Here is a 22,786-nt window from a genome sequence, read left to right as displayed (position 1 = left end):
GTGAGTTACAGACTGGAATCTAATCGAGGGGTTCAGGGTGGTTTATATATAGAATAACAGATACCCGGGAGTGAGTTACAGACTGGAATCTAATCGAGGGGTTCGGGGTGGTTTATATATAGAATAACAGATACCCGGGAGTGAGTTACAGACTGGAATCTAATCGAGGGGTTCAGGGTGGTTTATATATAGAATAACAGATACCCGGGAGTGAGTTACAGACTGGAATCTAATTGAGGGGTTCAGTGTGGTTTTTAAATAGAATAACAGATACCCGGGAGTGAGTTACAGACTGGAATCTAATCGAGGGGTTCGGGGTGGTTTATATATAGAATAACAGATACCCGGGAGTGAGTTACAGACTGGAATCTAATCGAGGGGTTCGGGGTGGTTTATATATAGAATAACAGATACACGGGAGTGAGTTACAGACTGGAATCTAATCGAGGGGTTCGGGGTGGTTTATATATAGAATAACAGATACCCGGGAGTGAGTTACAGACTGGAATCTAATCGAGGGGTTCGGGGTGGTTTATATATAGAATAACAGATACCCGGGAGTGAGTTACAGACTGGAATCTAATCGAGGTTTCAGGGTAGTTTTTAAATAGAATAACAGATACCCGTGAGTGAGTTACAGACTGGAATCTAATCGAGGGGTTCAGGGTGGTTTATATACAGAATAACAGATACCCGGGAGTAAGTTACAGACTGAAATCTCATCTCGGGCTCGGAGTGGTTTATATATAGAATAACAGATACCCGTGAGTGAGTTACAGACTGGAATCTAATCGAGGGGTTCAGGGTTGTTTATATATAGAATAACAGATACCCGGGAGTGAGTTACAGACTGGAATCTAATCGAGGGGTTCGGGGTGGTTTATATATAGAATAACAGATACCCGGGAGTGAGTTACAGACTGGAATCTAATCGAGGTGTTCGGTGTGGTTTATATATAGAATAACAGATACCGGGAGTGAGTTACAGACTGGAATCTAATCGAGGGGTTCGGGGTGGTTTATATATAGAGTAACAGACACCCGGGAGTGAGTTACAGACTGGAATCTAATCGAGGGGTTCGGGGTGGTTTATATAGAGAATAACAGATACCCGGGAGTGAGTTACAGACTGGAATCTAATCGAGGGGTTCAGGGTGGTTTATATATAGAATAACAGATACCCGGGAGTGAGTTACAGACTGGAATCTAATCGAGGGGTTCGGGGTGGTTTATATAGAGAATAACAGATACCCGGGAGTGAGTTACAGACTGGAATCTAATCGAGGGGTTCGGGTTGGTTTATATATAGAATAACAGATACCCGGGAGTGAGTTACAGTCTGGAGTCTAATCGAGGGGTTCGGGGTGGTTTATATATAGAATAACAGATACCCGGGAGTGAGTTACTGACTGGAATCTAATCGAGGGGTTCGGGGTGGTTTATATATAGAATAACAGATACCCGGGAGTGAGTTACTGACTGGAATCTAATCGAGGGGTTCGGGGTGGTTTATATATAGAATAACAGATACCCGGGAGTGAGTTACAGACTGGAATCTAATCGAGGGGTCGGGGTGGTTTATATATGGAATAACAGATACCCGGGAGTGAGTTACAGAGTGGAATCTAATCGAGGGGTTCGGGGTGGTTTATATATAGAATAACATATACCCGGGAGTGAGTTACAGACTGGAATCTAATCGAGGGGTCGGGGTGGTTTATATATGGAATAACAGATACCCGGGAGTGAGTTACAGACTGGAATCTAATCGAGGGGTCGGGGTGGTTTATATATGGAATAACAGATACCCGGGAGTGAGTTACAGACTGGAATCTAATCGAGGGGTTCGGGGTGGTTTATATATAGAATAACAGATACCCGGGAGTGAGTTACAGACTGGAATCTAATCGAGGGGTTCGGGGTGGTTTATATATAGAATAACAGATACCCGGGAGTGAGTTACAGACTGGAATCTAATCGAGGGGTTCAGGGTGGTTTATATATAGAATAACAGATACCCGGGGGTGTGTTACAGACTGGAATCTAATCGAGGGGTTCAGGGTGGTTTATATATAGAATAACAGATACCCGGGAGTGAGTTACAGACTGGAATCTAATCGAGGGGTTCAGGGTGGTTTATATATAGAATAACAGATACCCGGGAGTGAGTTACAGACTGGAATCTAATCGAGGGGTTCGGGGTGGTTTATATATAGAATAACAGATACCCGGGAGTGAGTTACAGACTGGAATCTAATCGAGGGGTTCAGGGTGGTTTATATATAGAATAACAGATACCCAGGAGTGAGTTACAGACTGGAATCTAATTGAGGGGTTCAGTGTGGTTTTTAAATAGAATAACAGATACCCGGGAGTGAGTTACAGACTGGAATCTAATCGAGGGGTTCGGGGTGGTTTATATATAGAATAACAGATACCCGGGAGTGAGTTACAGACTGGAATCTAATCGAGGGGTTCGGGGTGGTTTATATATAGAATAACAGATACACGGGAGTGAGTTACAGACTGGAATCTAATCGAGGGGTTCGGGGTGGTTTATTTATAGAATAACAGATACCCGGGAGTGAGTTACAGACTGGAATCTAATCGAGGGGTTCGGGGTGGTTTATATATAGAATAACAGATACCCGGGAGTGAGTTACAGACTGGAATCTAATCGAGGTTTCAGGGTAGTTTTTAAATAGAATAACAGATACCCGTGAGTGAGTTACAGACTGGAATCTAATCGAGGGGTTCAGGGTGGTTTATATACAGAATAACAGATACCCGGGAGTAAGTTACAGACTGAAATCTCATCTCGGGCTCGGAGTGGTTTATATATAGAATAACAGATACCCGTGAGTGAGTTACAGACTGGAATCTAATCGAGGGGTTCAGGGTTGTTTATATATAGAATAACAGATACCCGGGAGTGAGTTACAGACTGGAATCTAATCGAGGGGTTCAGGGTGGTTATATATAGAATAACAGATACCCGGGAGTGAGTTACAGACTGGAATCTAATCGAGGGGTTCAGGGTGGTATATATATAGAATAACAGATACCCGGGGGTGAGTTACAGACTGGAATCTAATCGAGGGGTTCGGGGTGGTTTATATATAGAATGACAGATACCCGGGAGTGAGTTACAGACTGGAATCTAATCGAGGTGTTCAGGGTGGTTTATATATAGAATAACAGATACCCGGGAGTGAGTTACAGACTGGAATCTAATCGAGGGGTTCAGGGTGGTTTATATATAGAATAACAGATACACGGGTGTGAGTTACAGACTGGAATCTAATCGAGGGGTTCAGGGTGGTTTATATATAGAATAACAGATACCCGGGAGTGAGTTGCAGTCTGGAATCTAATTGAGGGGTCAGGGTGGTTTATATATAGAATAACAGATACCCGGGAGTGAGTTACAGACTGGAATCTAATCGAGGTGTTCAGGGTGGTTTATATATAGAATAACAGATACCCGGGAGTGAGTTACAGACTGGAATCTAATCGAGGGGTTCGGGGTGGTTTATATATTGAATAACAGATACCCGGGAGTGAGTTACAGACTGGAATCTAATCGAGGGGTTCGGGGTGGTTTATATATAGAATAACAGATACCCGGGGGTGAGTTACAGACTGGAATCTAATCGAGGTGTTCAGGGTGGTTTATATATAGAATAACAGATACCCGGGAGTGAGTTACAGACTGGAATCTAATCGAGGGGTTCGGGGTGGTTTATATATTGAATAACAGATACCCGGGAGTGAGTTACAGACTGGAATCTAATCGAGGGGTTCGGGGTGGTTTATATATAGAATAACAGATACCCGGGGGTGAGTTACAGACTGGAATCTAATCGAGGGGTTCAGGGTGGTTTATATATAGAATAACAGATACCCGGGAGGGAGTTACACACTGGATTGATTAAGAGACTCGCTCTTTCAATGCTTCTCTCTCTCTCACTGCTTCTCTGTCTCTCTCTCTCCCTCCCTCGCTCTCTTTTTCACCGCTTCTCCGTCTCCGTCTCTCTCACCCTCCCTCTCTCTCTCTTTTTCACTGTTTCTCCGTCTCGGTCTCTCTCTCTCCCTCTCTCTCTTTTTCACTGCTTCTCTGCCTCTCTCTCTCTTTTTCACTGCTTCTCCGTCTCTGTCTCTCTCTCTCCCTCTCTCTTTTTCACTGCTTCTCCGTCTCTGTCTCTCTCTCTCCCTCTCTCTTTTTCACTGCTTCTTCGTCTCTGTCTCTCTCTCTCTCCCTCTCTCTCTTTTTCACTGTTTCTCCTTCTCTGTCTCTCTCTCTCTTTTTCACTGCTTCTCCGTCTCTGTCTCTCTCTCTCCCTCTCTCTATCTTTCACTGCTTCTCTCTCTCCCGATGACCTAATGTGTTGAAAGCCTTTCTCTCTCACCCACAGCCGGTTAAAGCTGCAGGAAGGGTTGGACCTGTACAGGCTGCAGGCTGGCTGGGTTATTTGAAAAACAGCTTTTAAAATTTGATAATTGGAGAACTCTAATCATACCTCGGCGAGGCTGATAATTGCAAGTACTGACTGAATGCACCTGCCAGAACATCCAATCCAGCTGGTGGTTTTCAACACTCCACTCCCTGAGAAGATAGCCGACTACAAAGACTTCAACATCAGCAATAGCAACACATCTCTCTTCCTTCCCTATTTTAATCCCTATCATTTTACCCCTTTCCATTCCTCTGTGTGCTCTTGTGGGAGTTTGGGTAGAGGGTGGGACTGTCAAAGGGGAATGCAATAGATCAGCAGACCATTATTCTAGTTTAATTTTTGCATGTTTTAACTCTTTTCTGGTTATAAATAAATAGTTATGTTTTTACTTACAAATCTGGTGAATGAAATGAAACTCGCTTATTGTCACAGGTAGGCTTCAAATGAAGTTACTGTGAAAAGCCGCTAGTCGCCACATTCCGGCTCCTGTTCGGGGAGGCTGGTACGGGAATTAAACCGTGCTGCTGGCCTGCCTTGGTCTGCTTTCAAAGCCAGCGATTTAGCCCTGTGCTAAACCAGCCCCCTAGTGGTTGTAAGTCATTGGACTAGCCAGGGCCAAAGATCTCGAAAGCTTCATAAGAATTATTGATTAATTCACTTCTGTTGCAACTCAGGTCAAGGAGGCTGGGATTGGCCACGGACTAGTCCAGTATGCCCTAGTTAATGGGGGGAGGGGGGGGGGGGGTATTCTGATTTAAGGGGGAGTTATTCTGATTTAAGGGGGAGTTATTCTGATATATGGGGGAGGCTGATTCTGGTCTATAGGCGGTTATTCTGCTTTAAGCGGAGGTTACCTTGTTGTGTGATATACCAGCCGAACATCTGTATCCAGTCTCTGTCTCCACAGCTGCCCGCATCTCCTCCACGATCAGTGCTCCAGCTGTGAGCTGGAGTTCTGGACTGTTCTGATCGCAGTCAGGGGGAAGGGAATCTAACCATGCCTCGATTCCAGCTCTCCGCCCCTCTTCTGTAAGAACAAACATAACCAGACTGCCCGTTAATAAAGTGAGTTCGTAAAGGTCCCATGGAGAGTGAGTTAATAGTTGAATAATGAGGAAATGGCGGATGAGATGACCAGATATTTTGCTCCGATCTTCACGACAGATATAAAAACACTCCAGAAATGGCTGACCTTGCACACTGCGCACCCCCCCCCTTCTTCCAGGGTACAAACCTTTCAGAGTGGCTGGGTCTCCAGACTGCTGTGCCTGGCCATTCTGGGAGAAGCCCTCCACAAAGGTGGTTTTCAGCAGCCCTGTATCAACCCGCTGCCCTTCCATCTGCCTGGCGCGCTGCCGGGCTGCAGCGGTTAGATCCACGTAGGCTTCGTCGATGCTGGCCCGCTCGATCACCGCAAACCGAGACATCACCGCAATCACCTGCACGCTGGCCTCCCGGTACCTGCCCGCGGTGGGGAGACAAAAGACAGGAGATTAATGGACCAGAGGAATGCAGCCATCATTCAAAAAAACTTCCGCAGCATCAACCTGCATTTGTAAAACACCTCGAAAAGGAATGGGGAGGGAGCTAGCGAGAAGCGTGAAAAAGACAGCGAGAGTTTCAAAGAACAATCCAGCACAGGAACAGGCCCTTCGGCCCTCCAAGCCTGTACCGGTCAGGATACCACCCTTTGCCAAAACCCTCAGCACTTCCTTGTGCCGTATCCCTCTATACCCGTCCTATCCATGTGTTTGTCAAGATGCCTTTTGAACACCGTTAATGTATCTGCTTCCACAACCTCCCCTGGCAACGCGTTCCAGACACTCACCACCCTCTGTGTAAAAAACCTGCCTCGCACATCTCCTCAAATTTTGACCCACAGACCTGAAACCTATGCCCCCTGGTGACTGACCCTCCACCCTGGGAAAGAGTGCCTGCCCATCCACTCTATCCATGCCCCTCATAATCTTGTCGACCTCTATCAGGTCGCCCCTCAACCCCCGTCTTTCTAATGAAAACAGTCTGAGTCTATTCAGCCTCTCCGCATAGCTAACACCCTCCAGACCAGGCAACATCCTGGTAAACCTCCTCTGCACCCTCTCCAAAGCCTCCACATCCTTCTGGTAGTGTGGCGACCAGAATTGTGCGCAATATTCCAAGTGCAGTCTTACCAAGGTTCTATACATCCACAGAATGACTTGTCAGTTTTTATACTCAGTGCCCCGTCCAATGAAGGCAAGCATTCCGTCTGCTTTCGCGACTACCTTGTCCACTTGTGTTACCAGTTTCAAAGATCTGTGGACCTCCACACCCAGATCTCTCTGACTTTGTGTTTCCGAAGAGTTTTACCATTTACGGTATATTTCCCCTCTATGTTAGACCTACCAAAATGCATTACCTCACATTTGTCCGGATTAAACTCCATTTGCCATTTCTCTGCCCAAGTCTCCAACCTATCTGTGTCCTGCTGTATCCTCTGACAATCCTCAACACGATCTGCCACTCCACCAACCTTAGTGTCATCCGCAAACTTACTAATCCGACCGGCTACATTCTCCTCCAAATCGTTTGTGTACACCACAAACAACAGAGATCCCAGCACAGATCCCTGTGGAACACCACTAGTCACAACCTTCCATTCACAACATTGAAAGGTTCCATCTGTCGTGGGGAAGGTGTTAGAATTGATCATTAAGGGGGTTATAGCTGGGCACTGAGAGAAACACAAGGTAATCTGGAGAATCATGAATATTACCATGAATAGAAGACTGGCTGACTGGCAGGAAACAGAGTATGTAGAAGTGGGTCTTACCCTGATTGGCGAGGAGTGGAGTCCTGTGGGGGTTTGTGCTGGGCCTCAACATTTCACAATTGACATCAACGACTCGGATGAGGGGAGCGAAGGTACGGCAGCTAAATGGTGCAGCTGACACAGAGATAGGGAGGAAAGTATGTTGTGAAGAGGACATAAGGAGGTTGCAGATAGGTGGAGGGAGCGAGGAAAAATCTGGCAGATGGAGTTTAATGAGGGAAAATGAAGTTGTGGCAGGAAGAATAAAAAGGCAGAGGGTGACTGACATGGGAGAATGATGACAGGATTCCTTAGTGCAGAGGGATCTGGGTGTTCTAGTGCACGAGTCACTCAACGTTAGTCTGCTGAGACAGTAAGTAGTTGGGAAGGTTAATGGAAAGTTCTCTTCATTACGAGAGGAATTGAACATAAATGGAGTGTTCTGCTCCAGTTATACAGCCATTGCTGAGACCACAGCTCGAATACTGGGTGTAGCTTTAGTCCAAATGTGTTGGAAGCGATTCCCAGGTGGTTTTTAAACTGATCTTTCCAGGATGCGGGCTTCGCTGGCGAGGCCACCATTTCTTGCCCATCCCTAATTGCCCTCGAGGAGGTGGTGGTGATGATCTGCCTCGAGTGGCTGCGGTCCATCTGATGTAGATACACGCACTGCGCTATTAGGGAGGGCCTTCCAGGGTTTTGACCCAGCGACAGTGAAGGATGGAAGGCCTCCGGAGGGCCGAAAGGCCTAATCCTACTCTCGATGTTTCTATTCGGCCCTTCGAGCCTGCTCCACCAATCATTTCAACAGCTGTTGCCGCTTTCCTCCCGTACGGGGCAGAAGGAGGCCAATCGGCCGTGTGAGTCTGCACCGACCATTCACTGGAGTACCCTATCTCGGCCCACTCCCCCGCCCTATCCCCGTAACCCCACCTTACCATTGGCCGCTAAGGGGCAATCTATCACGGCCAATCCAGCTAACCGGCACGTCTTTGGAACTGTGAGGGGAAACCGGAGCACCCGGAGGAAACCCACGCAGACACAGGGAGAACGTGCAGACTCCGCACAGATATTCTGGGCAGCACGGTAACACAGTGGTTAGCACAATTGCTTCACAGCTCCAGGGTCCCGGGTTCGATTCCGGCTTGGGTCACTGTCTGTGCGGAGTCTGCGCATCCTCCCCGTGTGTGCGTGGGTTTCCTCCGGGTGCTCCGGTTTCCTCCCACAGTCCAAAGATGTGCAGGTTAGGTGGATTGGCCATGCTAAATTGCCATTAGTGTTCAAAATTGCCCTTAGTGTTGGGTGGGGTTGCTGGGTTATGGGGATAGGGTGGAGGTGTTGACGTTGGGTAGGGTGCTCTTTCCAAGAGCTGGTGCAGACTCGATGGGCCGAATGGCCTCCTTCTGCACTGTAAATTCTATGATTCTATGATATTCACCCGAGGTTGGAATTGAACCCGGGTCCCTGGAGCTGTGAGGCAGCAGTGCTAACCACTGTGCTACCGCGCCGCCCTTATGGGAGAACATGCACAGAATCCAGGTCACTAGCGCTGTGGGGCAGCAGTGCTAATTGTTGTGCCACACTTTGATCCCCTTCGCCCTCAGTGCTGTATCTAACTGCTTCTTGAAAACATACAATGTTTTGGTCTCAACTACTTCCTGTGGTAATGAATTCCACAGGCCAACCACTCTCTGGGTGAAGAGATGTCTCCTTATCTCTGTCCTAAATGGTCGACCCCGTATCCTCATACTGTGACCCCTGGTTCTGGACACACCCACCATCGGGAACAACCTTGCTGCATCGACCCTGTCCAGTCCCGTTAGAATTTTATAATCTCAATGAGATCCCCCGTCATTCTTCTGAACTCCAGCGAGAACAATCCTAACCGACTCAATCTCTCCTCGTTTGACAGTCCCGCCATCCCTGGAATCAGTCTGGTAAACCTTCGCTGCACTCCCTCGAGAGCAAGAACATCCTTCCTCAGAGAAGGAGACCAAAACTGCCCACAATACTCCCGGTGTGGCCTCACCAAGGCCCTGTATAATTGCAGCAACACATCCCTGCTTCTATACTCGAAACCTCTCGCAATGAAGGCCAACGTACCATTAGCCTTCTTTACCGCCTGCTGCACCTGCAGCTTACCTTCAGCGACTGGTGCACAAGGACACCCAGGTCCCGCTGCACACTCCCCTCTCCCAATTTATGGCCATTCAGATAACAATCTGCCTTCTTGTTTTTGCTTCCAAAGTGGATAACCTCACACTTATCCACATTAAACTGCACCTGCCATTCATTCACCCACTCACTCAACTTGTCCAAATCACACTGAGGGATCATTGCATCCTCCTCACAGCTCACCCTCCCACCCAACAGGGATCTCTGCATCCTCCTCACAGCTCACCCTCCCATCCAACAGGGATCTCTGCATCCTCCTCACAGCTCACCCTCCCACCCAACAGGGATCTCTGCATCCTCCTCACAGCTCACCCTCCCATCCAACAGGGATCTCTGCATCCTCCTCACAGCTCCACAGCTCACCCTCCCACCCAACAGGGATCTCTGCATCCTCCTCACAGCTCACCCTCCCACCCAACAGGGATCTCTGCATCCTCCTCACAGCTCACCCTCCCATCCAACAGGGATCTCTGCATCCTCCTCACAGCTCACCCTCCCATCCAACAGGGATCTCTGCATCCTCCTCACAGCTCACCCTCCCACCCAACAGGGATCTCTGCATCCTCCTCACAGCTCACCCTCCCACCCAACAGGGATCTCTGCATCCTCCTCACAGCTCACCCTCCCACCCAACAGGGATCTCTGCATCCTCCTCACAGCTCACCCTCCCATCCAACAGGGATCTCTGCATCCTCCTCACAGCTCACCCTCCCATCCAACAGGGATCTCTGCATCCTCCTCACAGCTCACCCTCCCACCCAACAGGGATCTCTGCATCCTCCTCACAGCTCACCCTCCCACCCAACAGGGATCTCTGCATCCTCCTCACAGCTCACCCTCCCATCCAACAGGGATCTCTGCATCCTCCTCACAGCTCACCCTCCCACCCAACAGGGATCTCTGCATCCTCCTCACAGCTCACCCTCCCGCCCAACAGGGATCTCTGCATCCTCCTCACAGCTCACCCTCCCGCCCAACAGGGATCTCTGCATCCTCCTCACAGCTCACCCTCCCACCCAACAGGGATCTCTGCATCCTCCTCACAGCTCACCCTCCCACCCAACAGGGATCTCTGCATCCTCCTCACAGCTCACCCTCCCACCCAACAGGGATCTCTGCATCCTCCTCACAGCTCACCCTCCCATCCAACAGGGATCTCTGCATCCTCCTCACAGCTCACCCTCCCACCCAACAGGGATCTCTGCATCCTCCTCACAGCTCACCCTCCCACCCAACAGGGATCTCTGCATCCTCCTCACAGCTCACCCTCCCACCCAACAGGGATCTCTGCATCCTCCTCACAGCTCACCCTCCCATCCAACAGGGATCTCTGCATCATCCTCACAGCTCACCCTCCCATCCAACAGGGATCTCTGCATCCTCCTCACAGCTCACCCTCCCACCCAACAGGGATCTCTGCATCCTCCTCACAGCTCACCCTCCCACCCAACAGGGATCTCTGCATCCTCCTCACAGCTCACCCTCCCATCCAACAGGGATCTCTGCATCCTCCTCACAGCTCACCCTCCCATCCAACAGGGATCTCTGCATCCTCCTCACAGCTCACCCTCCCATCCAACAGGGATCTCTGCATCATCCTCACAGCTCACCCTCCCATCCAACAGGGATCTCTGCATCCTCCTCACAGCTCACCCTCCCATCCAACAGGGATCTCTGCATCATCCTCACAGCTCACCCTCCCACCCAACTTGGTGTCATCTGCAAAATCCGGAGATATATATTTAGTTCCTGTGGCAACGTGGCTCCTTGAAGTGGAAATCGTTCACAGGCCACTTGCTTTGCCAATGGGAAAAAAGCATGGGGCCCAGTGAGTGTGGACCCGGGAGTCAAGGAGTAATAATAATAATCTTTGATGTCACAAGTAGGTTTACATTAACACTGCAATGAAGTTACTGTGAAAAGCCCCTAGTCGCCACATTCCGGCGCCTGTTCAGGTCACGGAGGGAGAATTCTGAATGTCCAATCCACCTAACAGCACGTGGGAGGAAACCGGAGCACCCGGAGGAAACCCACGCACACACGGGGAGAACGTGCAGACTCCGCACAGACAGTGACCCAGCTGGGAATCGAACCTGGGATCCTGGCACTGTGAAGCAACAATGTGCTACTGCGCCGCCCTATATTTATATACCTCTGTGCCTGAGCAAGCTTTACCCTCATTGCTGTTTCAATAAATTACTTCATGATTCAAGCACCCCGGAATTTATTACTTTGTGTTATTACAGTTCCCTCATCTAAATCAGTAATCTATATTGTAAATATATATTATATAGCGGGCAGTGGTTAGCACTGTTGCTTCACAGCTCCAGGGTCCCAGGTTCGATTCCCGGCTTGGGTCACTGTCTGTGCGGAGTCTGCACGTCCTCCCCGTGTGTGCGTGGGTTTCCTCCGGGTGCTCCGGTTTCCTCCCACAGTCCAAAGATGTGCGGGTTAGGTGGATTGGCCGTGCTAAATTGTGTCCAAAAAAAGGTTAGGTGGGGTTAAGGGTGGAGGTGTGTGCGTAGGTAGGGTGCTCTTTCCAAGGGCCGTAAAATGTATACAGGAAAACATTTTAGCTCAACGTGTGGAGGGATCCAACAAGGGACGGTGCAGAGCTGGACCTAATTCTGGGGGATGAGGCCGCAACATGGTGCAATTTAAATTTGGGATGGACAAAGAAATGGAAAAGTTGCAAAAAAAGGTTTTGGATTGGTGAGGGGGGGTACAAGATTATGATGGGCATGGAGAGGGGGGATAGGGAGCAGCTGTTCCCCTTAGTTGAAGGGTCGGTTACGAGGGGGACACAAGTTCAAGATGAGGGGCGGTAGGTTTTGGGGGGAATAGAGGGGAAACTTTTTTATCCAGAGAGTGGTGGCGGTCTGGAACGCGCTGCCTGGGGGGGGGGGGGGGGGGGGGGGTGGGTAGAGGCGGGCGGGGGGGCAGAGCCGGGCGGGGGGCAGAGCCGGGCGGGGGGCAGAGCCGGGCGGGGGGGGGGGCAGAGCCGGGCGGGGGGGGGGGCAGAGCCGGGCGGGGGGGCAGAGCCGGGCGGGGGGGGGCAGAGCCGGGCGGGGGGGGGGGGCAGAGCCGGGCGGGGGGGCAGAGCCGGGCGGGGGGGGGGCAGAGCCGGGCGGGGGGGCAGAGCCGGGCGGGGGGGCAGAGCCGGGCCGGGGGGGGGCAGAGCCGGGGGGGGGGGCAGTCCCGGGCGGGGGGGCAGTCCCGGGCGGGGGGGCAGTCCCGGGCGGGGGGGGCAGTCCCGGGCGGGGGGGCAGTCCCGGGCGGGGGGGCAGTCCCGGGCGGGGGGGCAGTGCCGGGCGGGGGGGCAGAGCCGGGCGGGGGGGGGCAGTCCCGGGCGGGGGGGCAGAGCCGGGCGGGGGGGCAGAGCCGGGCGGGGGGGCAGAGCCGGGCCGGGGGGGCAGAGCCGGGCGGGGGGGGGGCAGAGCCGGGCGGGGGGGGGGGGCAGAGCCGGGCGGGGGGGGCAGAGCCGGGCCGGGGGGGCAGAGCCGGGCGGGGGGGGGGGGGCAGAGCCGGGCGGGGGGGGCAGAGCCGGGCGGGGGGGGGGGGCAGAGCCGGGCGGGGGGGCAGAGCCGGGCGGGCGGGGGGGCAGAGCCGGGCGGGGGGGCAGAGCCGGGCGGGGGGGCAGAGCCGGGCCGGGGGGGGGCAGAGCCGGGGGGGGGGGCAGAGCCGGGCGGGGGGGGCAGTCCCGGGCGGGGGGGGCAGAGCCGGGCGGGGGGGCAGAGCCGGGCGGGGGGGCAGTCCCGGGCGGGGGGGGGCAGAGCCGGGGGGGGGGGGCAGTCCCGGGCGGGGGGGCAGAGCCGGGCGGGGGGGCAGAGCCGGGCCGGGGGGGGGCAGAGCCGGGGGGGGGGGGCAGAGCCGGGCGGGGGGGCAGTCCCGGGCGGGGGGGCAGAGCCGGGCGGGGGGGCAGAGCCGGGGGGGGGGGCAGAGCCGGGCGGGGGGGCAGAGCCGGGCGGGGGGGGCAGAGCCGGGCGGGGGGGCAGAGCCGGGCGGGGGGGCAGTCCCGGGCGGGGGGGGGCAGAGCCGGGGGGGGGGGCAGTCCCGGGCGGGGGGGCAGTCCCGGGCGGGGGGGCAGTCCCGGGCGGGGGGGGCAGAGTCGGGCGGGGGGGGGCAGAGCCGGGCCGGGGGGGGGGGGGCAGTGCCGGGCGGGGGGGCAGAGCCGGGCGGGGGGGGGGGCAGAGCCGGGCGGGGGGGGCAGAGCCGGGCCGGGGGGGGGGGGGCAGAGCCGGGCGGGGGGGGCAGAGCCGGGCGGGGGGGCAGAGCCGGGCGGGGGGGGCAGAGCCGGGCGGGGGGGGGGCAGAGCCGGGCCGGGGGGGGGCAGAGCCGGGCCGGGGGGGGGGGGCAGAGCCGGGCGGGGGGGGCAGAGCCGGGCGGGGGGGCAGAGCCGGGCGGGGGGGGCAGAGCCGGGCGGGGGGGGGGCAGAGCCGGGCGGGGGGGCAGAGCCGGGCGGGGGGGCAGAGCCGGGCCGGGGGGGGGCAGAGCCGGGGGGGGGGGCAGTCCCGGGCGGGGGGGCAGTCCCGGGCGGGGGGCAGTCCCGGGCGGGGGGCAGTCCCGGGCGGGGGGGCAGAGTCGGGCGGGGGGGGGGGCAGAGTCGGGCGGGGGGGCAGTCCCGGGCGGGGGGGGCAGTCCCGGGCGGGGGGCAGTCCCGGGCGGGGGGCAGTCCCGGGCGGGGGGGCAGAGTCGGGCGGGGGGGGGGGCAGAGTCGGGCGGGGGGGCAGTCCCGGGCGGGGGGGCAGTCCCGGGCGGGGGGGGCAGTCCCGGGCGGGGGGGGCAGTCCCGGGCGGGGGGGGGCAGTCCCGGGCGGGGGGCAGTCCCGGGCGGGGGGGGCAGTCCCGGGCGGGGGGGGCAGTCCCGGGCGGGGGGGGCAGTCCCGGGCGGGGGGGGCAGTCCCGGGCGGGGGGGGCAGTCCCGGGCGGGGGGCAGTCCCGGGCGGGGGGGCAGTCCCGGGCGGGGGGGCAGTCCCGGGCGGGGGGGCAGTCCCGGGCGGGGGGGCAGAGCCGGGCGGGGGGGGGCAGTGCTGGGCGGGGGGGGGCAGTCCCGGGCGGGGGGGCAGTCCCGGGCGGGGGGGCAGAGCCGGGCGGGGGGGGGGGAGAGCCGGGCGGGGGGGCAGTCCCGGGCGGGGGGGCAGAGCCGGGCGGGGGGGGGCAGTGCCGGGCGGGGGGGCAGTCCCGGGCGGGGGGGCAGTCCCGGGCGGGGGGGCAGTCCCGGGCGGGGGGCAGAGAGGAGACAGGGTCAGACAGAGGGGGAGACCCCCGGGAGAAGGGTGGGGAGCCGAGCGGGGCGGGGGGGCCGAGCGGGGGAGGGGAGCCGGTGGACATTACCGAGCAGGACCTACTTGCTGAGGTCAGCCTTGCCGTGAGCCTGTGGAATTCGAGCCAGTTGCAGTTGGGGACATTTCTTCTGAGCTTCCATGCCTCTCATTCCCCTGGTCACCCCGTAGGCCCGGGCTTCATAGCTGACGGCAATGATGCTGCGGGATTCATGAAGAAACTATTATTAACACAGCAACACGGACTCAAAACACACTGTCCATTCACAGAAACATCCAGCAGAGTGAGGGAGAGGAGAAACTGGGTTCAGGGACGAGGATCTTCAGTTACAGCATCGACTGGAGAACTGGGAAGGGTTTCCTGGAGAAGAGAAGATGCGATAGAAATATTCAATATCCTGGGGGGCCTGGACAGAGCGGAGAGAGAAACCGTTCCCATTGGGGAAGACCAACCAGAGGAAACCGATAGAAGCTGATCGGCAAATCCGAGACTGGAGGAGAAATTTCCTCACACGGCGAGAGTATCTGGAATGTTCTGTCTGAGACTGTGGGGGAGGCAGGGTCAATGATCTGGAATGTTCTGTCTGAGAGTGTGGGGGAGACGGGGTCAATGATCTGGAATGTTCTGTCTGAGAGTGTGGGGGAGACGGGGTCAATGATCTGGAATGTTCTGTCTGAGAGTGTGGGGGAGACGGGGTCAATGATCTGGAATGTTCTGTCTGAGACAGTGGGGGAGACGGGGTCAATGATCTGGAACGTTCTGACTGAGAGTGTGGGGGAGACGGGGGCAATGATCTGGAATGTTCTGTCTTAGAGTGTGGGGAGGCAGGGTCAATGATCTGGAATGTTCTGTCTGAGAGTGTGGGGGAGACGGGGTCAATGATCTGGAATGTTCTGTCTGAGAGTGTGGGGGAGACAGGGTCAATGATCTGGAATGTTCTGTCTGAGAGTGTGGGGGAGACGGGGTCAATGATCTGGAATGTTCTGTCTGAGAGTGTGGGGGAGACAGGGTCAATGATCTGGAATGTTCTGTCTGAGAGTGTGGGGGAGACGGGGGCAATGATCTGGAATGTTCTGTCTTAGAGTGTGGGGAGGCAGGGTCAATGATCTGGAATGTTCTGTCTGAGAGTGTGGGGGAGACGGGGTCAATGATCTGGAATGTTCTGTCTGAGAGTGTGGGGGAGACGGGGTCAATGATCTGGAATGTTCTGTCTGAGAGTGTGGGGGAGACGGGGTCAATGATCTGGAATGTTCTGTCTGAGAGTGTGGGGGAGACAGGGTCAATGATCTGGAATGTTCTGTCTGAGAGTGTGGGGGAGACAGGGTCAATGATCTGGAATGTTCTGTCTGAGAGTGTGGGGGAGACGGGGTCAATGATCTGGAATGTTCTGTCTGAGAGTGTGGGGAGACGGGGTCAATGATCTGGAATGTTCTGTCTGAGAGTGTGGGGGAGACAGGGTCAATGATCTGGAATGTTCTGCCTGAGAGTGTGGGGGAGACGGGGTCAATGATCTGGAATGTTCTGTCTGAGAGTGTGGGGGAGACAGGGTCAATGATCTGGAATGTTCTGTCTGAGAGTGTGGGGGAGACAGGGTCAATGATCTGGAATGTTCTGTCTGAGAGTGTGGGGGAGACAGGGTCAATGATCTGGAATGTTCTGTCTGAGAGTGTGGGGGAGACAGGGTCAATGATCTGGAATGTTCTGTCTGAGAGTGTGGGGGAGACAGGGTCAATGATCTGGAATGTTCTGTCTGAGAGTGTGGGGGAGACGGGGTCAATGATCTGGAATGTTCTGTCTGAGAGTGTGGGGGAGACAGGGTCAATGATCTGGAATGTTCTGTCTGAGAGTGTGGGGGAGACGGGGTCAATGATCTGGAATGTTCTGTCTGAGAGTGTGGGGGAGACGGGGGTCAATGATCTGGAATGTTCTGTCTGAGAGTGTGGGGGAGACGGGGTCAATTATCTGGAATGTTCTGTCTGAGAGTGTGGGGGAGACGGGGTCAATGATCTGCAATGTTCTGTCTGAGAGTGTGGGGGAGGCAGGGTCAATGATCTGGAATGTTCAGTCTGAGAGTGTGAGGGAGGCAGGGTCAATGATCTGGAATGTTCTGTCTGAGAGTGTGGGGGAGACAGGGTCAATGATCTGGAATGTTCTGTCTGAGAGTGTGGGGGAGACGGGGTCAATGATCTGGAATGTTCTGTCTGAGAGTGTGGGGGAGACGGGGTCAATGATCTGGAATGTTCTGTCTGAGAGTGTGGGGGAGACGGGGTCAATGTTCTGTCTGAGAGTGTGGGGGAGACGGGGTCAATGATCTGGAATGTTCTGTCTGAGAGTGTGGGGGAGACGGGGTCAATGATCTGGAATGTTATGTCTGAGAGTGTGGGGGAGGCAGGGTCAATGATCTGGAATGTTCTGTCTGAGAGTGTGGGGGAGACGGGGTCAATGATCTGGAATGTTCTGTCTGAGAGTGTGGGAGAGACGGGGTCAATGATCTGGAATGTTCTGTCTGAGAGTGTGGGGGAGGCAGGGTCAAGGATCTGGAATGTTCTGTCTGAGAGTGTGGGGGAGACGGGGTCAATGATCTGGAATGTTCTGTCTGAGAGTGTGGGGGAGACGGGGTCAATGATCTGGAATGTTCTGTCTGAGAGTGTGGGGGAGGCAGGGTCAATGATCTGGAATGTTCTGTCTGAGAGTGTGGGGGAGGCACGGTCAATGATCTGGAATGTTCTGTCTGAGAGTGTGGGGGAGACGGGGTCAATGATCTGGAATGTTCTGTCTGAGAGTGTGGGGGAGATGGGGTCAATGATCTGGAATGTTCTGTCTGAGAGTGTGGGGGAGGCACGGTCAATGATCTGGAATGTTCTGTCTGAGAGTGTGGGGGAGGCAGGGTCAATGATCTGGAATGTTCTGTCTGAGAGTGTGGGAGAGACGGGGTCAATGATCTGGAATGTTCTGTCTGAGAGTGTGGGGGAGATGGGGTCAATGATCTGGAATGTTCTGTCTGAGAGTGTGGGGAAGACGGGGTCAATGATCTGGAATGTTCTGTCTGAGAGCGTGGGGGAGACAGGGTCAATGATCTGGAATGTTCTGTCTGAGAGTGTGGGGGAGACGGGGTCAATGATCTGGAATGTTCTGTCTGAGAGTGTGGGGGAGACAGGCTCAATGATCTGGAATGTTCTGTCTGAGATTGTGGGGGAGACAGGGTCAATGATCTGGAATGTTCTGTCTGAGTGTGTGGGGGAGACAGGGTCAATGATCTGGAATGTTCTGAGAGTGTGGGGGAGACAGGGTCAATGATCTGGAATGTTCTGTCTGAGAGTGTGGGGGAGACGGGGTCAATGATCTGGAATGTTCTGAGAGTGTGGGGGAGACAGGGTCAATGATCTGGAATGTTCTGTCTGAGAGTGTGGGGGAGACGGGGTCAATGATCTGGAATGTTCTGTCTGAGAGTGTGGGGGAGACAGGGTCAATGATCTGGAATGTTCTGTCTGAGAGTGTGGGGGAGACGGGGTCAATGTTCTGTCTGAGAGTGTGGGGGAGACGGGGTCAATGATCTGGAATGTTCTGTCTGAGAGTGTGGCGGAGACAGGGTCAATGATCTGGAATGTTCTGTCTGAGAGTGTGGGGGAGACAGGGTCAATGATCTGGAATGTTCTGTCTGAGAGCGTGGGGGAGACAGGGTCAATGATCTGGAATGTTCTGTCTGAGAGTGTGGGGGAGACGGGGTCAATGATCTGGAATGTTCTGTCTGAGAGTGTGGGGGAGACAGGGTCAATGATCTGGAATGTTCTGTCTGAGAGTGTGGGGGAGACGGGGTCAATGATCTGGAATGTTCTGTCTGAGAGTGTGGGGGAGACGGGGTCAATGATCTGGAATGTTCTGTCTGAGAGTGTGGGGGAGACAGGGTCAATGATCTGGAATGTTCTGTCTGAGAGTGTGGGGGAGACAGGGTCAATGATCTGGTATGTTCTGTCTGAGAGTGTGGGGGAGACGGGGTCAATGATCTGGAATGTTCTGTCTGAGAGTGTGGGGGAGACAGGGTCAATGATCTGGAATGTTCTGTCTGAGAGTGTGGGGGAGACAGGGTCAATGATCTGGAATGTTCTGTCTGAGAGTGTGGGGTAGACGGGGTCAATGATCTGGAATGTTCTGTCTGAGAGTGTGGGGGAGACGGGGTCAATGATCTGGAATGTTCTGTCTGAGAGTGTGGGGGAGACAGGGTCAATGATCTGGAATGTTCTGTCTGAGAGTGTGGGGGAGACGGGGTCAATGATCTGGAATGTTCTGTCTGAGAGTGTGGGGGAGACAGGGTCAATGATCTGGAATGTTCTGTCTGAGAGTGTGGGGGAGACAGGGTCAATGATCTGGAATGTTCTGTCTGAGAGTGTGGGGGAGACGGGGTCAATGATCTGGAATGTTCTGTCTGAGAGTGTGGGGGAGACGGGGGTCAATGATCTGGAATGTTCTGTCTGAGAGTGTGGGGGAGACGGGGTCAATTATCTGGAATGTTCTGTCTGAGAGTGTGGGGGAGACGGGGTCAATGATCTGGAATGTTCTGTCTGAGAGTGTGGGGGAGGCAGGGTCAATGATCTGGAATGTTCTGTCTGAGAGTGTGGGGGAGGCAGGGTCAATGATCTGGAATGTTCTGTCTGAGAGTGTGGGGGAGACAGGGTCAATGATCTGGAATGTTCTGTCTGAGAGTGTGGGGGAGACGGGGTCAATGATCTGGAATGTTCTGTCTGAGAGTGTGGGGGAGACGGGGTCAATGATCTGGAATGTTCTGTCTGAGAGTGTGGGGGAGACGGGGTCAATGTTCTGTCTGAGAGTGTGGGGGAGACGGGGTCAATGATCTGGAATGTTCTGTCTGAGAGTGTGGGGGAGACGGGGTCAATGATCTGGAATGTTCTGTCTGAGAGTGTGGGGGAGACAGGGTCAATGATCTGGAATGTTCTGTCTGAGAGTGTGGGGGAGACGGGGGCAATGATCTGGAATGTTCTGTCTTAGAGTGTGGGGAGGCAGGGTCAATGATCTGGAATGTTCTGTCTGAGAGTGTGGGGGAGACGGGGTCAATGATCTGGAATGTTCTGTCTGAGAGTGTGGGGGAGACGGGGTCAATGATCTGGAATGTTCTGTCTGAGAGTGTGGGGGAGACGGGGTCAATGATCTGGAATGTTCTGTCTGAGAGTGTGGGGGAGACAGGGTCAATGATCTGGAATGTTCTGTCTGAGAGTGTGGGGGAGACAGGGTCAATGATCTGGAATGTTCTGTCTGAGAGTGTGGGGGAGACGGGGTCAATGATCTGGAATGTTCTGTCTGAGAGTGTGGGGGAGACAGGGTCAATGATCTGGAATGTTCTGTCTGAGAGTGTGGGGGAGACAGGGTCAATGATCTGGAATGTTCTGTCTGAGAGTGTGGGGGAGACGGGGTCAATGATCTGGAATGTTCTGTCTGAGAGTGTGGGGAGACGGGGTCAATGATCTGGAATGTTCTGTCTGAGAGTGTGGGGGAGACAGGGTCAATGATCTGGAATGTTCTGCCTGAGAGTGTGGGGGAGACGGGGTCAATGATCTGGAATGTTCTGTCTGAGAGTGTGGGGGAGACAGGGTCAATGATCTGGAATGTTCTGTCTGAGAGTGTGGGGGAGACAGGGTCAATGATCTGGAATGTTCTGTCTGAGAGTGTGGGGGAGACGGGGTCAATGATCTGGAATGTTCTGTCTGAGAGTGTGGGGGAGACAGGGTCAATGATCTGGAATGTTCTGTCTGAGAGTGTGGGGGAGACAGGGTCAATGATCTGGAATGTTCTGTCTGAGAGTGTGGGGGAGACGGGGTCAATGATCTGGAATGTTCTGTCTGAGAGTGTGGGGGAGACAGGGTCAATGATCTGGAATGTTCTGTCTGAGAGTGTGGGGGAGACGGGGTCAATGATCTGGAATGTTCTGTCTGAGAGTGTGGGGGAGACGGGGGTCAATGATCTGGAATGTTCTGTCTGAGAGTGTGGGGGAGACGGGGTCAATTATCTGGAATGTTCTGTCTGAGAGTGTGGGGGAGACGGGGTCAATGATCTGGAATGTTCTGTCTGAGAGTGTGGGGGAGGCAGGGTCAATGATCTGGAATGTTCAGTCTGAGAGTGTGGGGGAGGCAGGGTCAATGATCTGGAATGTTCTGTCTGAGAGTGTGGGGGAGACAGGGTCAATGATCTGGAATGTTCTGTCTGAGAGTGTGGGGGAGACGGGGTCAATGATCTGGAATGTTCTGTCTGAGAGTGTGGGGGAGACGGGGTCAATGATCTGGAATGTTCTGTCTGAGAGTGTGGGGGAGACGGGGTCAATGTTCTGTCTGAGAGTGTGGGGGAGACGGGGTCAATGATCTGGAATGTTCTGTCTGAGAGTGTGGGGGAGATGGGGTCAATGATCTGGAATGTTCTGTCTGAGAGTGTGGGGGAGGCACGGTCAATGATCTGGAATGTTCTGTCTGAGAGTGTGGGGGAGACGGGGTCAATGATCTGGAATGTTCTGTCTGAGAGTGTGGGGGAGACGGGGTCAATGATCTGGAATGTTCTGTCTGAGAGTGTGGGGGAGATGGGGTCAATGATCTGGAATGTTCTGTCTGAGAGTGTGGGGAAGACGGGGTCAATGATCTGGAATGTTCTGTCTGAGAGCGTGGGGGAGACAGGGTCAATGATCTGGAATGTTCTGTCTGAGAGTGTGGGGGAGACGGGGTCAATGATCTGGAATGTTCTGTCTGAGAGTGTGGGGGAGACAGGCTCAATGATCTGGAATGTACTGTCTGAGATTGTGGGGGAGACAGGGTCAATGATCTGGAATGTTCTGTCTGAGTGTGTGGGGGAGACAGGGTCAATGATCTGGATTGTTCTGAGAGTGTGGGGGAGACAGGGTCAATGATCTGGAATGTTCTGTCTGAGAGTGTGGGGGAGACGGGGTCAATGATCTGGAATGTTCTGAGAGTGTGGGGGAGACAGGGTCAATGATCTGGAATGTTCTGTCTGAGAGTGTGGGGGAGACGGGGTCAATGATCTGGAATGTTCTGTCTGAGAGTGTGGGGGAGACAGGGTCAATGATCTGGAATGTTCTGTCTGAGAGTGTGGGGGAGACGGGGTCAATGTTCTGTCTGAGAGTGTGGGGGAGACGGGGTCAATGATCTGGAATGTTCTGTCTGAGAGTGTGGGGGAGACAGGGTCAATGATCTGGAATGTTCTGTCTGAGAGTGTGGGGGAGACAGGGTCAATGATCTGGAATGTTCTGTCTGAGAGCGTGGGGGAGACAGGGTCAATGATCTGGAATGTTCTGTCTGAGAGTGTGGGGGAGACGGGGTCAATGATCTGGAATGTTCTGTCTGAGAGTGTGGGGGAGACAGGGTCAATGATCTGGAATGTTCTGTCTGAGAGTGTGGGGGAGACGGGGTCAATGATCTGGAATGTTCTGTCTGAGAGTGTGGGGGAGACGGGGTCAATGATCTGGAATGTTCTGTCTGAGAGTGTGGGGGAGACAGGGTCAATGATCTGGAATGTTCTGTCTGAGAGTGTGGGGGAGACAGGGTCAATGATCTGGAATGTTCTGTCTGAGAGTGTGGGGGAGACGGGGTCAATGATCTGGAATGTTCTGTCTGAGAGTGTGGGGGAGACAGGGTCAATGATCTGGAATGTTCTGTCTGAGAGTGTGGGGGAGACAGGGTCAATGATCTGGAATGTTCTGTCTGAGAGTGTGGGGGAGACGGGGTCAATGATCTGGAATGTTCTGTCTGAGAGTGTGGGGGAGACGGGGTCAATGATCTGGAATGTTCTGTCTGAGAGTGTGGGGGAGACAGGGTCAATGATCTGGAATGTTCTGTCTGAGAGTGTGGGGGAGACGGGGTCAATGATCTGGAATGTTCTGTCTGAGAGTGTGGGGGAGACGGGGTCAATGATCTGGAATGTTCTGTCTGAGAGTGTGGGGGAGACAGGGTCAATGATCTGGAATGTTCTGTCTGAGAGTGTGGGGGAGACGGGGTCAATGATCTGGAATGTTCTGTCTGAGAGTGTGGGGGAGACGGGGGTCAATGATCTGGAATGTTCTGTCTGAG

At 54.5% G+C, this 22,786-nt stretch overlaps 2 protein-coding genes across 3 annotated transcripts in view; one reads left to right on the top strand and one right to left on the bottom strand.

Moving 5' to 3' along the window:
* LOC140411246 (kinesin light chain 1-like) overlaps positions 1-22,786 on the top strand; it is a 669,745-nt gene that overhangs the window by 182,527 nt on the left and 464,432 nt on the right. The gene's annotated exons all lie outside the window — the stretch shown is intronic.
* Positions 1-22,786, bottom strand: part of LOC140411790 (DNA polymerase eta-like) — a 123,588-nt gene that overhangs the window by 44,010 nt on the left and 56,792 nt on the right. Inside the window, exons 2-4 of the mRNA XM_072500772.1 lie at positions 14,771-14,905; positions 5,692-5,918; positions 5,312-5,484 (exon numbers count right to left, since the gene is read on the bottom strand). Of these exons, the coding sequence (XP_072356873.1) occupies positions 5,312-5,484; positions 5,692-5,918; positions 14,771-14,905 (535 nt within the window). The remainder of the gene's footprint in view (positions 1-5,311; positions 5,485-5,691; positions 5,919-14,770; positions 14,906-22,786) is intronic.

The sequence above is a fragment of the Scyliorhinus torazame genome, chromosome 4 (genome assembly GCF_047496885.1).
Source record: "Scyliorhinus torazame isolate Kashiwa2021f chromosome 4, sScyTor2.1, whole genome shotgun sequence".
Lineage (NCBI taxonomy): Eukaryota > Metazoa > Chordata > Chondrichthyes > Carcharhiniformes > Scyliorhinidae > Scyliorhinus > Scyliorhinus torazame.
The sequence above is the reverse complement of the archived record's forward strand: the minus strand, read 5'-3'. Positions and strand labels throughout refer to the sequence as shown.